The 15,863-nt window shown below is 34.1% G+C and overlaps 4 protein-coding genes across 4 annotated transcripts; all 4 read left to right on the top strand.

Annotated features, from left to right (window-relative positions):
- The first annotated feature begins 427 nt into the window (after positions 1 to 427).
- On the top strand, positions 428 to 1,911 carry LOC107910398 (uncharacterized). The gene is made up of 2 exons (XM_016838223.2): positions 428 to 1,486; positions 1,663 to 1,911. The coding sequence occupies exons 1-2, from the start codon at positions 555 to 557 to the stop codon at positions 1,745 to 1,747; spliced, it is 1,017 nt and encodes a 338-aa protein (XP_016693712.1). The 5' UTR covers positions 428 to 554; the 3' UTR covers positions 1,748 to 1,911.
- A 161-nt stretch (positions 1,912 to 2,072) lies between these two features.
- Positions 2,073 to 5,365, top strand: LOC107910396 (putative pentatricopeptide repeat-containing protein At1g77010, mitochondrial). The gene is made up of 2 exons (XM_016838221.2): positions 2,073 to 4,582; positions 4,679 to 5,365. The coding sequence occupies exon 1, from the start codon at positions 2,422 to 2,424 to the stop codon at positions 4,453 to 4,455; it is 2,034 nt and encodes a 677-aa protein (XP_016693710.1). The 5' UTR covers positions 2,073 to 2,421; the 3' UTR covers positions 4,456 to 4,582; positions 4,679 to 5,365.
- A 23-nt stretch (positions 5,366 to 5,388) lies between these two features.
- LOC107910397 (pentatricopeptide repeat-containing protein At1g43980, mitochondrial) lies at positions 5,389 to 8,054 on the top strand. Its single transcript, XM_016838222.2, has one exon. The coding sequence runs from the start codon at positions 5,529 to 5,531 to the stop codon at positions 7,446 to 7,448; it is 1,920 nt and encodes a 639-aa protein (XP_016693711.1). The 5' UTR covers positions 5,389 to 5,528; the 3' UTR covers positions 7,449 to 8,054.
- An 898-nt stretch (positions 8,055 to 8,952) lies between these two features.
- On the top strand, positions 8,953 to 15,087 carry LOC107910399 (2-oxoisovalerate dehydrogenase subunit alpha 1, mitochondrial). Its single transcript, XM_016838224.2, has 8 exons — positions 8,953 to 9,419; positions 13,271 to 13,411; positions 13,517 to 13,857; positions 13,954 to 14,053; positions 14,134 to 14,245; positions 14,327 to 14,466; positions 14,537 to 14,722; positions 14,799 to 15,087. The coding sequence occupies exons 1-8, from the start codon at positions 9,171 to 9,173 to the stop codon at positions 14,967 to 14,969; spliced, it is 1,440 nt and encodes a 479-aa protein (XP_016693713.1). The 5' UTR covers positions 8,953 to 9,170; the 3' UTR covers positions 14,970 to 15,087.
- Positions 15,088 to 15,863: the final 776 nt, after the last annotated feature.

The following is a 15,863-nucleotide window of genomic DNA, read 5'->3' as shown; positions in this document are numbered from 1 at the left end:
TAATGATTTAAAAAAATTCTACGTGTCAGATTTTCATTAACTGGTTTAACAATTCACTAACGATGCCACATTAATTATTTTATGAAATCACCTATATTATAATAAAAGCATATTTTAAAAGACAGGTGCCACATTAAATAATTTATAATCGAAATTTAGTTATTCAAATAAATATTATTCTATTAAGAAAATAGTGAACTTGTTAAATACGTTCCCATGAGAGAGAGGTAAAAAGTCAAAGCATTAAAAGCAAGGGGAGACAAGGGTTCTTTTTTTAAATCCACGTAAAAACTAAAATAAAACAAAACAAAATCCAAAATCAAATCACCCAAAAAATAAGAAAGGGATGTCCCTCTAGAATTTCTTGACTTTAATCAGCCAAAACTCCCCCATTAGAGCCAAATCCATGGGATTTTCTTCATAATTTCATTTTATTAAAAGAAAAATTAAGATAACGTAACATATCTTACTTTATAATCTCGGTAATCCTCACCATTAAAACCAAGTTTTGTTTAGAAAATCACAAAGTGACTCCAAAGGGTCGGTGAAAGATAATGGCTCCACACCCACCTTTTAAACCATCTTCAATTGCTCCCCTGCCTCTTCCTTCTCCTTTCACCCAATTGTCTTACCAACCAAACATGTTTGATCCTACCAAAGAACTGCCCAAATCTTATGTCAGTTTGTCGGATCACTTAACTGGAGGATTCAGTGATTGTAATGACAGTTATGATCGTGCCATGAACTACGGTCCCAAAGTGCAAAAAACTGCTCAAAACTACGCAAATTACAGCAGTTGGAACACCTTGGAAGGGAGGTTCGAAGCTGAAACATTGATGGCGGACGATGAGTCCGGAATTTCCAGTCCTCCTTTATGGAAATCCAGTCCTCAACATGAAAACAACGTTAATTACCGGTGTCTATCGCCATCGTCGAGAGCTCAAGCCATAGCTAGAGGCCAAAAGGAGCTTATGGAAATGGTTAGTAAAATGCCCGAGTCTTGTTACGAGCTTTCGTTGAAAGATCTCGTGGAACATCAGCCTGTCGTTGTTGTGGAACCGAAGCAGGAGAGTTTCGCCCAAGGGAGAGGTTCAAATTCGATCGATGAACGCAAGTACAAGAACGAGAAGCAGAACAGTCAGAAACAGCAACTTAGTAGGAGTGGGAGCTTAGTAGATAATGGAGGGTTTCTTCTAAAAATGGTGTTTCCAGTTTCGTTAGGGTCTAAGAAAAAGAAGAAGATGAAGAAGAATACGAGTAAGAAGAATGATCCTAACACGAATGGTAATTCAAAAGTTTCTCCAAAGCCGACTGTAGCAGATGCATCTGGTAAGACTGTAGATAAAGATTGGTGGAAGAAGAGATCGGGGTCGAGCGAGAGCGACAGCAGCGGATCAACTATAAAGAGTGGCAGCACCAAAAGCATCCGTAGCAGCAGCAGTGGCAGCGGCAGAAGCTACCGGAGCATCAGCACTACCAGCCGCAGGTATGTTACAACTTATTGCTCAATTCAAATGATCCTAAGTTTGCATATTAAATTTGTTAAACATTAGGGGAAGATCTAGGAATCAATAATCTCTGTATGTGTCACTGGCCTCCGTTGCTCACAGGCAGATTCCTATGTCTAAAGTTGAAATGATTGTTCTTTTTTGTGCAATGCAGGCATAGGAGAAGTGGTTGCTTGGCTTTTATCTTCCCTAAAAAAACCAAAGCATTGCGGTCAAAAGAGGCCAATCCTCAGAGTTGAGCCGTTTTTTAAAATGGCGTTCAACATGTAATTATCTTTTTCAAATAATGTTAAATGTTTAGGGTTCAGTTCATACAGGAGATTTGTTACTGCAGAGAAATGCAGCTAAGACTGTATAATATTCAGAGATGCTAATTAAAGTGTTTTCTTTCTTTCCCTTTAAATTGAAGATGAATCAATGATTTTGCTTCCCCAAGATGCTGCATTTAATTATGAGGTTTGCTAGCAATGAGCACAACAACAAAAAGAAAATGATTAAAACAGCAGTACCAATGAAGTTTCATACCAAATTGGTGTCTCACACATTCTCAGATGAAAATATGATTTTTTTTGAAAATTCTCCAAATACATGAATAAAATTTATAAAAAATATATATATGACTTCAAAAAGGTATTGCTAATGGAATTTCTTGATGCAATTGTGGCTTATGCATATTCGAACTTCAATATATAAACACATGAAGCTTTGGCCAATAATCTAAAAGAGTAAGTGATTAAAGCTGAATGTTGGACCTTTGGGCAATAAGCATTAACATCCATTTACATTCTCAACCAAGAAGTTATATATAATAGTTTTTACAGTTTCGTAAAGCACAATTTATGGTCTTTTTCTTTGTGTGATGACCGTAACACATTGATAAAATCATCTACCAAAGACCAAATAGCTAGTTCCCATGACCATGGAGCTTGATCACCAATATTATGGTCGTTTGCTTCAATCTTGTACAACCCGCAACTCCATTCTCCTAGGAAAACAGCTCCACCTCTTTTTCCTCAAAAAGGGTATCCTCGGTTCCACTCTTACAGTAGGAAATCGCCTCCTCCAAATGTATGCGCGGTGCGGTACTATGGCTGAGACTTGGAAACTGTTTGATGAAATGCCGCAGAGAAATTTTTTTTCTTGGAATACACTAATTGAAGGGTACATGAAATCTGGAAATAAAGAGAAGTCATTGGAGTTGTTCCAGTTGATGCCGCATAAAAATGATTTCTCCTGGAACTTAGTCATTTCCGGGTTTGCCAAAGCGGGCGAGTTAGAAGTTGCAGGGGCTTTGTTTGATGACATGCCTAGGAAAAATGGGTTTGCTTGCTATTCGATGATTCATGGTTACGCTCGGAATGGGGAAGCAAAAAAGGCTATTGAGCTGTTTAAAGAATCGGGATCTTTGGGTGATGCATTTGTGTTGGCAACTGTTGTTGGGGCATGCGTTGATTTGGGAGCTATAGAATATGGGAAGCAGATTCATGCACATATGGTGGTTGCGGGAATAGAGCTTGATCCAGTGTTGTGCAGTTCTCTGATAAACTTATATGGGAAATGTGGTGACTTGGATGGTGCAAGTCGTGTTTTGAATTTGATGACAGAACCGGATGATTTTTCTTTGTCTGCATTAATTTCTGGTTATGCAACCTGTGGCAGAATGACTGATGCAAGAAGAATATTTGATAGAAAAAGTGATCCATCTGTTGTTTTATGGAATTCTTTGATCTCAGGACATGTTTTGAACAATGAGGAAATTAAAGCATTAGCTCTTTTTAATAAGATGCGGGAAAAAGGGGTTCGGGAAGACTTTTCTTCGATTGCAGTTATTCTGAGGGCCTGCAGTAGTTTATACATTTTGGAACATGTCAAACAGATGCATGGTCATGCTCATAAAGTTGGTGCGGTCTCTGATGTTATCGTAGCCAGCACTCTGATTGATTCTTACTCCAAGTTTGGAAAGCCTAATGATGCTTGCAAGTTGTTTAGTGAGCTTGAAGCCTATGATACAATCTTGCTTAACTCTATGATCACTGTGTATTCCAGCTGTGGAAGAATTGAAGATGCAAAGCAGATTTTCATGACAATGCCAAATAAAAGCCTGATATCATGGAATTCAATGATAGTAGGTCTGAGTCAAAATGGTTGTCCAGTTGAGGCATTAGATCTATTCTTCAAGATGAATAAATTAAACCTGAGAATCGACAAGTTTACTTTGGCTAGTGCCATCAGTGCCTGTGCTAGCATCTCCAGTATTGAACTTGGTGATCAAGTATTTGCTAAAGCTACTCACATTGGACTTGAATCTGATCAAATAATATCTACCTCCCTTGTTGATTTCTACTGCAAATGTGGTTTAGTTGAATATGGGCGAAAAATATTTGACACAATGACAAAATCAGATGAAATCTCTTGGAATTCCATGCTGATGGGTTATGCTACTAATGGTCATGGGTTTGAAGCATTGTTGTTGTTCAATGAAATGATAAATGCTGGTGTAGCGCCAACTGACGTAACATTTATAGCAGTCCTGTCTGCCTGTGATCATTGTGGACTTCTAGAGGAGGGACGAAAGTGGTTTAACTCAATGAAAAGGGACTATCATTATGATCCGGGGATAGAGCACTACTCTTGCATGGTTGATCTTTTTGCCCGTGTTGGTTGCCTTGAGGAAGCAATGGATCTCATAGGGGAAATGCCTTTTAAGGCGGATGCAAGTTTGTGGTTATCTGTTTTGAGAGGCTGTGTTGCGCATGGAGACAAAACTCTTGGAAAGGAGGTGGCAGAGCGGATTATCGAGCTTGATCCTGGAAACTCCAGTGCTTACGTACAGTTATCAAGCTTATTTGCAACCTCTGGTGAATGGGAAACGTCAGCTATTGTTAGAAAGATAATGAGAGAAAAGCAAATTCAGAAGAATCCCGGTTTCAGTTGGGCTGACAGTTGAACAAGCACCTTCGTAGTGGCAACTGGCAAACGTTGTGTCGGGCTAGCTTCTTATACTTGCTTCACTCATCAAGTTCCAGGGAGAGATAAAAGGTTTTTCTGTGACGTTGTACTTGACTTGCTTGTCGGTATGTGTTCTGACAGGTTACTTAAGCTTTGATTGTAATTGCTTTGATTTTTATCTCATTGCAATGAGCTGGTTTATCACTTTGGTTTCACTGCAGAATGCTGCATCCCTCCTCCAGATAATCTCTAGTCCTCCATGATATACAATTGGATTAAAGAAAGCTCTTTTTGGGAATCCATTTTTCCTCTAAGTGAAGATAAAAAAGAAAGTAATGAAGATATCTGAGTGTTAACTTCACAGATGCAGATTTTAACATGATTTGTCACCAATGGTGCCTGTTAGCAATAGAGTTTCAGAGGTTAGTTCCCTTCATCTCTGCCTGGATGACCAAACTAAAACTCTTGGTTCATTTTGTTCCAGATCAGAGATTGGGCCAAGCTACTAGTTTGGACTGAATTGGCTGTCCTGCAGCAAGGTGGCTACAAACCCTAATCTACCTCTATAGAAGTTGAGATTTAGTCCTTATACTTTAAAAGTTAAAAATTCAATTCTCCTACTTTTTCAATTTAAAAATTCTAGTCCAATCATTATTACGGTTGGTAGTTTCTGTTAAAATTTGTCAACTTAAAATGTTTATTTTCCATTAATCATAAGATAAGTCACACAAGAGCAGCTTAATCAACATCTCAAATTGACAAATTTTGATAAAAATGCTTACGAATTTAATAATTGGACATAGATTTTTAAATCAAAATACTTGGAGGACTTAATTTCTAACTTTTTAAGTATAGGGACTAAATCTTGAATTTTTTCAAAGTATAGGGACTAGCAACATATTTTAACTAAAAATAAACATGTGGCATTATAAATAATTCATAATAAGAATATTAAAATTTTCGGGGAAAAAATAAAAATAAAATAAAAATAACAGTAACATTTATCAGTTTCTCAGCTTCTTTTGTAACACTTCGAAGCTTGCTTCGTATAAAGAAACATTTGCTCCATGCATGCGCCCTTTCCTAAAACCAATTTATTGGTCTCAGAAACCCACACTTTCACATTACAACAACCTTATAAACCATTGTTTATCCTTAAACTCCATTAAGTTTGCCCAAACTATCCATGCTCAGTTGATTAAATTCGGATTCAGTGGCACAACTTTTCTGGGTAATCGCTTTGTGGACCTTTATCTCAAATTTGGCTCTTTTCATGATGTTTCCAAAGTGTTTGAGGAGATAAACGACAAAAATGTCATATCTTGGAACATTTGGTTGAATGGGTTGTTAAAGTTTGGTCATTTTAAGAAAGCATGTTCATTGTTTGACGAAATGCCCGAGAAAGATGTTGTTAGTTGGAACTCGATGATTTCGGGTTGTGGTTTGTTGGGATTTTGGGATCATGGATTGGAAGTGTTTAAGCAAATGCAGAACTTTGGTGTTAGACCGAGTAAGTTCACGTTTTCAATTCTGACAACATTAGTGTCTTGTGCTAGACAAGGGAAGGAAATTCATTGTAACATGATTACGAGTGGTGTTTGTTTGTCCAATTTAGTGATCGGCAATTCGTTGATTGATATGTATGGTAAGCTTGGATTGGTACAGTATGCTTTTGGTGTGTTGTTAAGTATGGAAGAGGTGGATGTTGTGTCTTGGAATTCATTAATTTCGGGTTGTTGTAAGTCAGGTCATGAAGACTTGGCATTGGAACAGTTTGATCAAATGAGAGCGTCTGGTTATTCCCCAGATGAATATACATTGTCCAATGCGATTGCTGTTTGTACTAATTTGAGAAATTTGGATAAGGGTAACCAAATATTTGCTCTATGTATCAAGATGGGGTTCATCTCGAATCCCATTGTTTCGAGTGCCATTATTGACCTTTTCTCGAAATGCAATGTATTGAAGGACTCGGTTAAGCATTTTGAAGAAGTGCAACGTTGGGATTCTCTGGTTTGCAATTCTATGATCTCAGGCTATGCTAGGCATGGCTTACAGGATGATGTTTTCTTACTTTTTTTGCTTGCTTTTAGGGAGGATTGTAGGCCTACTGAGTTCACTCTAAGTAGTATTCTAAGCTGTATAAATTTTCTTTCAGTTGAGCAAGGACCTCAAATCCATTCTTTGGTGATAAAATCCGGTTTTTCGTCGGAATTAATTGTCGCCACTTCACTTGTTGATATGTATACTAATATTGGATTAATTGACTCAGCAATGCAGGTTTTCTCTGAAATGCATGTAAAAGATATAATATCTTGGAATACTTTAATTATGGGTTTGGCTCACAACGGCAGAGCTGTTGAGACATTGGAACTATTTAAAGAACTACTCAGAGAAGGTCTGGCACGGGATCGAATAACACTTTCTGGAATTCTATTGGCTTGCAGGTGTGGCGGTTTTGTTGATGTAGGAATGAGTATCTTTTCTTCAATGGAGGAAGAATTCGGAGTTACACCTCGTGATGAGCACTATGCATGTGTAATTGATATGCTCTGCCATGCTGGTAAATTCAAAGAAGCATTTGATACTTTAGAAACAATGCCTTTTGAACCTAGCTTTTTAGTTTGGAAATCACTAGCACTTGCTACTACGACTTACACCAACCTGAACATCACCGAAACAATAGCCAAGAAGATGATAGAACAGAAACCACAGTCATCTTTACCCTATTCGGTGTTGAATCGTGCATACGAGATGAGTGGTAAATGGGAAGGTATAATTCGAGTGAAGAAGGCCATGAAGCAGAGGTTGAAGAAAACCGTCGGATGCAGTTGGATTGGAACAAAAAACCATGTATTCATGTTCGAAGCAGATCGGTTACAGCATGAGGGAGGAAAAGATATATATTTAATATTGGAACTATTAACTTGGGAATTGGAAGAAAATAGCAGTATTCATGTAGAGCTTGAGATAGAGGGTGCTAAGGGGTAAATTGGATAACCGAAGGCTGTCTCTATTGTTCTTCAATTTACAGGTTAAAGAAGCACCCTTTGTATGATTATGGTTGTTTCATGCTTTTAACCCATTGAAGGATTTGTATATGTTTTTGCTTTGAACTTTTGATACAAGGTGATGAATAGCTATTATACAAGGAATAATCATACCATCTAATTGTTTAGTTCATGGGATGTGCGATGATGTGTTTCTTTTGAGCCTGTGTTGGCCATTTAGATGATGAGTTGCTGTCAGAAGATTAAAACATATTTGTCTTAATAAGGTGGTGAAAATCAAGTTTTTGTTTTGAAGAGCCAAGAGTGTAGAATCTAGAATGGCAGGTGGATGATGATGAACCGTTGGTTTTGGGGGATGGAAAATGATATGAATGAGATGACTGTTCAACTTCAATTCAGCTTGAAAACCCCCAACAATGGCGGAGCCCATTTGGATTCCCTTTCTATCTCCTTTATGTTTGATTCACTTCTTGCATTTGGATTCTCTTTCTTTTAGTATTCCCGTGATGGTGCCTTTATCTTGCAAACAAATTGCTAAACAACTCTCTTTTCATCCATGTCTATATTTAAAGGATTTGATTAGTTATCAATTGATTTGTTTACATTTAATGATCAATAATCCCAATGCTAAAAATGGGTCTAGCCAAAAACAATCCAATGTTTTAATGAATCTGTTTGCAAGCTCTGAAAAAGAATTATTAAAATGATGACATAAAAATAATGAGAACTCAGTCATATTATGAAAATTAAGTTGGTTTATGGAATTCTCTCATTTATTTGAGTCTTGAATTTGTTAGTTGATGTGTGTGCCTCGTAAAGCAATCAGGTCGGCTGCCGGTACGGCGGTGGGGAAAGTTAAGCCAATTTTCATTCCAAGATCGTCATTACCTAATCTAAGCAGTGTGACAATATAGAAGCTTAGGTACTGTAGCCCATAGTAGTTTAGAATTGATTGAACCAAGATAAGTATAGTTAATTAGAACCAACTTGATTGAATGCGTTGATTAAATAGGTTAAAATCAACTTATGATATCCCATAATCCTTGAAGTTAGAGGTGTTATTTTTTTTTCTTAAAACTTGAAATCCTGTGTGCTGTTTTAATAATTAAAGTAAAACTAAACTTGTTAGCATTCAGTATGAATTAAAATAGTTATAGATTGCTACTAATCATGTGTAGCTGTAAAGAAATATTGGGACAATGAAAGGAGGAATGTAAGGATTTGTTTGGCCAAAATCTATAAATTGAAATTACCCCTTCCACAGACATAACCCCAAATTGTGTTGAGACTATAACTAGTTAATTAATTATGCAATAACAAAGGACCAAAAAGAGTTAATTAGGTAACCTTCTCTATCAATGACAACTATCACACTAGTCCCCCAAACAACTAGCTACCTTATTAATTGTGAGCTAATTCAGAAAAATGGAAAATCCCTTGTAATTTTGTATAAATATAAACGTGTTAAACTAAATTTACATGATCACCTTTAATCAGTCATCATATATTTAATTTACTTGTATTTAAACATGTGGTGTTGGTATTGTATTTTTATGGAGGTCTACATTACACAAAATTTTGCTTTCACTCATTTCTAAATTTATCCATCTCTCTCTAAACACCATTTTTCTTTCAGATTAGCCCTTAAACATATAAAATTATAACAGAAAATAAAGAAAAAGAAGAGCTTGTTGGAATTAGTATGGCGAGTTGGGGAAGAAGATCAAGTGGCATGGTTCATCATATCAAGGCACTTTCAAAGGTGGAACTGAGGGGCAAAGCAGGTGAAATGAAAGGAGGGTGGTGGAGATATCCCTTACAACCTGGAGTTGCTTCAGCTTTAGTCCCACGTTCATGGCCATGCGTTAATACTATGGCTTCCCTTTTCTTGGTTCAGCGTTTCAAATCCTCCCTACCTCAAAAACAAGTCGAAGACGACGACGGTGATCAGGTACCTACTTACTATTTTTATTTTTATGCCCAAACTCATACTTTTATTAATCCCAGCAAGAGAACTACCAAAGTCATTCAACAAACCATTAAATTTTCAACACATCCTTAACTGTCTCCTCCATTCATTAGATTTTCCGAATATGATTTTATAATGTATAGAATTGATTTTTTTGGTTGGAGAATTAACCAATGTAATTTTATAGTTACGTATGATTAATAAATATATTTAACTCAACTCAATTTTATTTTTTTTATTTTTTTGTTGGAGAATTATACTTTGTCCCCCTAAAAATGATAAAATTTTGATTTAATCCTTTAAAAATTATAAAGATATAGGCTATTCAAATGGTGAAATTGTATTTTTACTATCTTAAAAATTAAAATTTAATCTCGGCTCCCCCTAAAATACATTTCTACCATCGCCCCTGGGTGTAACATTTTAAAATAAAAGAAACACTCATATGATAGCAATATAACTAAAAAAATAATGGTGTAATGAACCATAATTTAACAAAATAATCTTATTAGTGTTAACAATTGGACCTAAATATTTAGTAAAGAGACTAAAATATTAGAAATAAAAGTACGACTAAATTTTAAATTTACAAAGAATACAATGACTTATAACATGTTTTAATCTTAATTTTTTATAATGTAATTTATACATTAAAATTTAAATATATAACATTAGATAATAGACATTAAAATATAAAATTAATAAAGAATAGATAAAATAATATATTTTTTAAGTTTTTCTAAAAATTTGCATTATACTTTCAGCTACGTCAACTATACTTATATCCTTTTCAAGGATAATGATGACAAAATGTTGTTGTTAAAATCAGACTCGTTCTTGATATTTTTGGATCCTAGGTAAAATAATAAATCAGACCCTTTTAAAAATTTATAAAATGTAATATAATAAAATAAAATGATATACTAGTAATTTCATTAAAATAATACATTTTATGACATTAAGCAAATAATATGTTTTTCTAACAAAAAAAAAAACATTTTTCATTCAATCTACTCTTATGTCATCAACTACAAAAACACAAAAAATCATAAAAATGGGTTCTACGAGCATTTTGAGATGCAAAATCATTAATGATAACATCAACATCAACATCAATGTTTTCCAAAAAATCATTCTCTATTTTTTATTTTAAAATTAGTTACTAGTAATAAAAAGGACAAAATTCAAAATTAAGCACGAATTTTGGTCTAATGTGTAATGTTAAACATGACAATTAATTGAGTATCTTTTTTATTTTAAAATATCATATAAGTGAATTTATTACAAAAATTGGACGGAGTTAACAATTGAACCTGAATTTTAAAACATAAATATACAAAAAGTATAAGGATTCAAATATACAAAAAAAAACCCAATTATAAGTGGATATGGCGTGATGCTTATCACAATAAATCATAATTTTTTATTTTAATGCATCAAAAAAAATATTTTTTATATTCAAGTAAGAAAAAAATATCTATTCATACTATTATTATTTAAGAATTTTACTTAACTATATGATGAATTAATCCAACCTCAATTTAATTGTGAATTTATTAAAAAAAGATAATTATTTTATATATTGTTACTGGAGTAAAAAAATTCTGTCTAGATTGATGTCGTTTGTTTTTAAAGTATAATAAAATAATAATTAAAAAAATATTTGGCATTAGTTTAGATCTACTTGTTGAGTTTTTTACACCATTAATATTGGCCAGGATAATTATCCTACTAAAAATCTATTATTTATACCAAAGAACAAATAATATTTAAGAATCTTTTTATCTAAAATAAATATTATTTTAAAGATATTTTTATCTTTTAATTATTTTTTTTATTAATGAAATAAACAATTTTTGGACCCTTTTATTTTTTAACCTCAAAACGGCCCTCATCAGTCAGAAAAAATGAACCAGATTGGAGCTAGAAACAGCAGGTATGCCCAAATTAGTAGCTGCCCTACACCATAGGCTAAAAATGGACCATACTGCATAATAACGGATCCAAGCCATGTCACTTTTTGGAATTTTTCGTATTAAAACCAACTTCATCCCTTCTTGATTCGCAATTATTCAGTTTGGAGACATTATTACTTCCACCACGCAAGAGAATTTCTTTTCTAGGACATTTTCCTCTCTACATATCTAGGAACAAAACCCTCCTTGTGAGCCCACCCTAGTTTAGGATTAGGATTAAACTTAGGTGCTGCATCTGCATGCAGACCTACCCTACAGTCGCAGCCTTCTCAACATGTGAACTATATCCATCCGTCTCGACTTGAGTATTGGTTGAAGTAAGTTCATCTATATCCAAGACCAGAGTTTGATATGTAGATTTAGTACTACTGTGTGGTAGTGAAGTGTCAGGGCCGAAAAATTTAAGTTTCATAAAAAGGTTTTGATAAATCAATTACGATGAGCGGGAAGAAGAGGTGAGGAGAGCATTATGTTGATTTTTGGAGTTGATCGGACGCGGTCAAGCAGTGCTCATTAATGGTGACGATTGATGTTGAAACTATAGATAACCATTACATTTTGGATTTGGATAATTTATGGTTTTGGTAATTTTTAATGCAGAGAGGAGAGAGACCAAGGTTTTACTAGAAAATGGGCGAGAAACCAAGAAAAGTATATGTTTTTATATAAATCCATGTGATTGAGAATGCCATATCATCCATATAAATTTATATAATTGAGATTAGATTTGGTGACGCATTATTTATTTGATCAGCTCAAAAGTCATTCAAAATTTGTAAGGTATAAAAAAACATTTTAAAAAAATAAATTTATTTAAAATATGAGTCAAACTTAAGTTTAATTATTCAAAGTCCAATCCGAGCTTGGTCTTGTCCGCTTTCAAGTTTATGATATATATATTTTTTTGTTTTATATATTATGTAATTTATATCATAAGAAAATTAAATATACTATACTATAATGTAAATATTAAAAAATATGTTAAGTTGTATATATTTAGTTTAATAAAAGAAAAAATATATATCATTACTAACTATTAAATAAAAATAATTATATATGTTAAAATAAAAATAATATAAGAAAGCTTAAATATGTTTGAATAAACCATTTTTTAATATGAACAAATTTTGACAAAATTTAATATACTTATTTTGGACCAACCACTTAGGCAACTATAAATAGTATTAATACATTGTATATGATAAACACAAACCTAGTTTAACTTGACCTATAAACAGCTTTAATCTAGATTTATAAATGTAAAGTTGCACGTATACTAAAATTATCAACTCAATAGACCTTAATAAATTACGGTTTTTTTATAAAAAATATATGAAATAATACATTTAAAAAAGAAATTTAGTTTTTCGATAATTGTTTCAATCCAAATAAGATGCTAGTTAATTAAAAAAAAAAAAAGTTCCTACACTCCATGAATTGCAAAAGTTTGGTAATGCCTTACACACAGAGGCAAATACTTACGGGGGACTCGCCCCCAAAATTTTGAAAAATATTGATTTTTTTTTTTTTTGGAAATTTTAAAATTTTTTTAACTATGCCTCAAAAAATTTTCATTTTTTATTATATTTTTTCATTTTTTAAAAAATTTTAATTAAACTCTCTTAAAATTTTAGAAAATTTTCATTAACCTCAAAAAATTTTAATCAAGCCCCTAATTTTTTTTCAAAAAAATTCTAATTAGACTCCTAAAACTTTTTAAAATTTTAGTAAGCCTTCCAAAATTTAATCCCAAAATTCGACAGTGCATGATTATTGAATTATTGTTTAAGAGTTTTTTTAAATATATATATGGTTACATTTACTTTAAACAATTCTTATTATCTTAAACGTGGGCAGGATTTAGATTTTCCAGGAGGAAAAGTTGCATATACTTCAGAAATGAAATTCATTTCAGGGTCTTATGATAAAAGAATACCTTGCTATCGAGTTCTTGGTGATGATGGAGAGCTAATCAAAGATGGTAGTGATTTTGAAAAGGTAGACCCAATTAACACGATATGTTTAGTACACTTATTACAATTGCATTCAAGATTTCTGACAAATTCAATATTTATGAAATTGATGTGAAAATGAAATGGATAGGTTAACAAAGAATTGGCAGTGAAAATGTACAGTGACATGGTTTGTCTGCAAATTATGGATACTTTCATGTATGAAGCACAAAGGCAAGGGCGAATATCGTTCTATATGACATCATTTGGTGAAGAAGCGGCTACCATATCATCCGCTGCTGCACTTACCAAAGATGATATTATCTTGCCTCAGTATCGGGAACCAGGAGCTCTTCTGTGGCGTGGTTTCACATTGCAAGAATTTGTCAACCAATGCTTTGGGAACAAGGATGATGGTGGGAAAGGTAGGCAGATGCCAGTTCATTACGGTTCAAGCAAGCACAACTTCGTCACTGTTTCATCCCCGATTGCGTAAGATTGCTCGGTTTTCGAACTACGAATAGATACAATGAAATTTCCACCACTGGTTTTCATGTCTGAGTGTTTGGTTGGATTTGTGGTTGACAGAACTCAGCTTCCTCAAGCTGCAGGCATGGCATACTCTCTTAAGATGGATAAGAAAGACGCTTGCGTTGTCGCCTTTATCGGTGATGGCGGTACCAGCGAGGTTTTAAGGCTTGATCCTTATGTTGTTTTTTATCATTTTCTCACAATTGTTATTAATTATGAACTGCCCTTTTTCTTCAGGGAGATTTTCATGCTGGTTTGAACTTTGCAGCAGTGATGGAAGCCCCGGTTATTTTTGTTTGTCGCAACAATGGCTGGGCCATTAGTACACCAACATCAGATCAATTTCGAAGTATGTTTTCATCAGTTGTTTTCACATAAACATTACTTGAACCGTAGACTTGACGAAACGAAATCGGTCCTGTTTTGGCAGGCGACGGTGTTGTTGTTAAGGGCCAAGCTTATGGAATCCCAAGCATTCGAGTCGACGGTACTGATGCACTTGCTGTTTATAGCGCCATTCGTGCGGCTCGTAGTATGGCTATAAATGAGCAACGACCGGTCCTAGTTGAGGTAACTTCATATCTGGTTAAATGAATGTCCGTCAATGTACCAAATAATAAATTTTTAATAAATGTCGCAGTCTCTTGCATATAGAGTTGGACACCATTCCACATCCGACGATTCGACCAAATATCGTTCTCTCAATGAAATCGAGCACTGGAAAACGGATCGAGACCCGGTAAATAAATTTAGAAAATGGGTTGAACTCAATGGTTGGTGGAGTGAAAGGGATGAAGCTGATCTCCGAAGTAGCATAAAGAAACAGGCAAGTTTATACATATATGTTGAGAAGAAAATGGTGTATGCAAATGTAAATAATTTGAGAAATTTTTTCAATGCAGCTATTGAAAGCGATTCAAGTGGCGGAGGGAATGGAGAAGCCACCACTTACGGAGTTGTTCACGGATGTTTACGATCTTCCTCCATCTAACCTTATCGAGCAAGAGAAACTACTCAGACAAATTGTCAATAAATATCCACGCGATTTCCCCTCTGATGTTTCTCTCCACTAGATTAATGAAAACGTTAGCTGTTTAGACTCGTAACATAACTATCTACCCTGTTTAGAATTAAAATAAAGAAAATATGGATACTGGATTATTATTTTCTTAAGGATTTATATTTTTCTTACTTTATTGTCTTTTAATTTGTATTAGTAGCTTAGGGTGAGTTTGTATGGACGGTGCGTTTACCCGCGGTTAGTGTAAAAACAGCAGTGGCAGTGAGATTAGATACTGTAATGATATTGTAGCGTGAGACAAAAAGTAGGCTAAACGCACTACAATCAATCGCCCATCCAAACCCACCCTTAGTTAGTTAGTCAAGTATTTGAAACAGGCATTTTAATATGAGTTTGATCTTCAAAATAATATATTTTTTAATGATATTGTGTATTTATAATGATAGAGGTTGTAAAAAAAAAAAATTTAAGAGTAGCGCAGTGGAAGCATAGTGGTTGAATAATGGATTCTGTGATTAAGTAATTAGCAAACCAGTAGGAAAATTTCAAGGGTGAAATTTCTTTAAAGAGGGGAGAGTCCTAACATACCAAAAATTAGGGGTTAGAATTCTTAAAATTTTTAAGAATTAATGTCAAAACCATCTTTTTGAAAACAAAAATGTATTTGTCGACTTTAAAAACAAAAATTGGAGTCGCCACCGATCCTTGTATTGAGGTGTGATCGGCTCACCTTAAAACGATTTTGTTCTACGAAATTCGAGAAAACGGGTTCGGGAGTCAGTTACGCACGAGGTAGGGTTAACACCCTCGCAATGCCCAAAATCGGTACCAAATTGATTATTTAATGTCTTGATGTCAAAAGTTTGAAAGGATTTTAAAAGAAACTTAAAGGCTGAAATGTGAAAAGGATAATCAATCGTTTAAGTCGGACGAAGAAATCGAGACT

Source organism: Gossypium hirsutum, chromosome D02 (genome assembly GCF_007990345.1).
Source record: "Gossypium hirsutum isolate 1008001.06 chromosome D02, Gossypium_hirsutum_v2.1, whole genome shotgun sequence".
Classification (NCBI taxonomy): domain Eukaryota; kingdom Viridiplantae; phylum Streptophyta; class Magnoliopsida; order Malvales; family Malvaceae; genus Gossypium; species Gossypium hirsutum.
The sequence above is the reverse complement of the archived record's forward strand: the minus strand, read 5'-3'. Positions and strand labels throughout refer to the sequence as shown.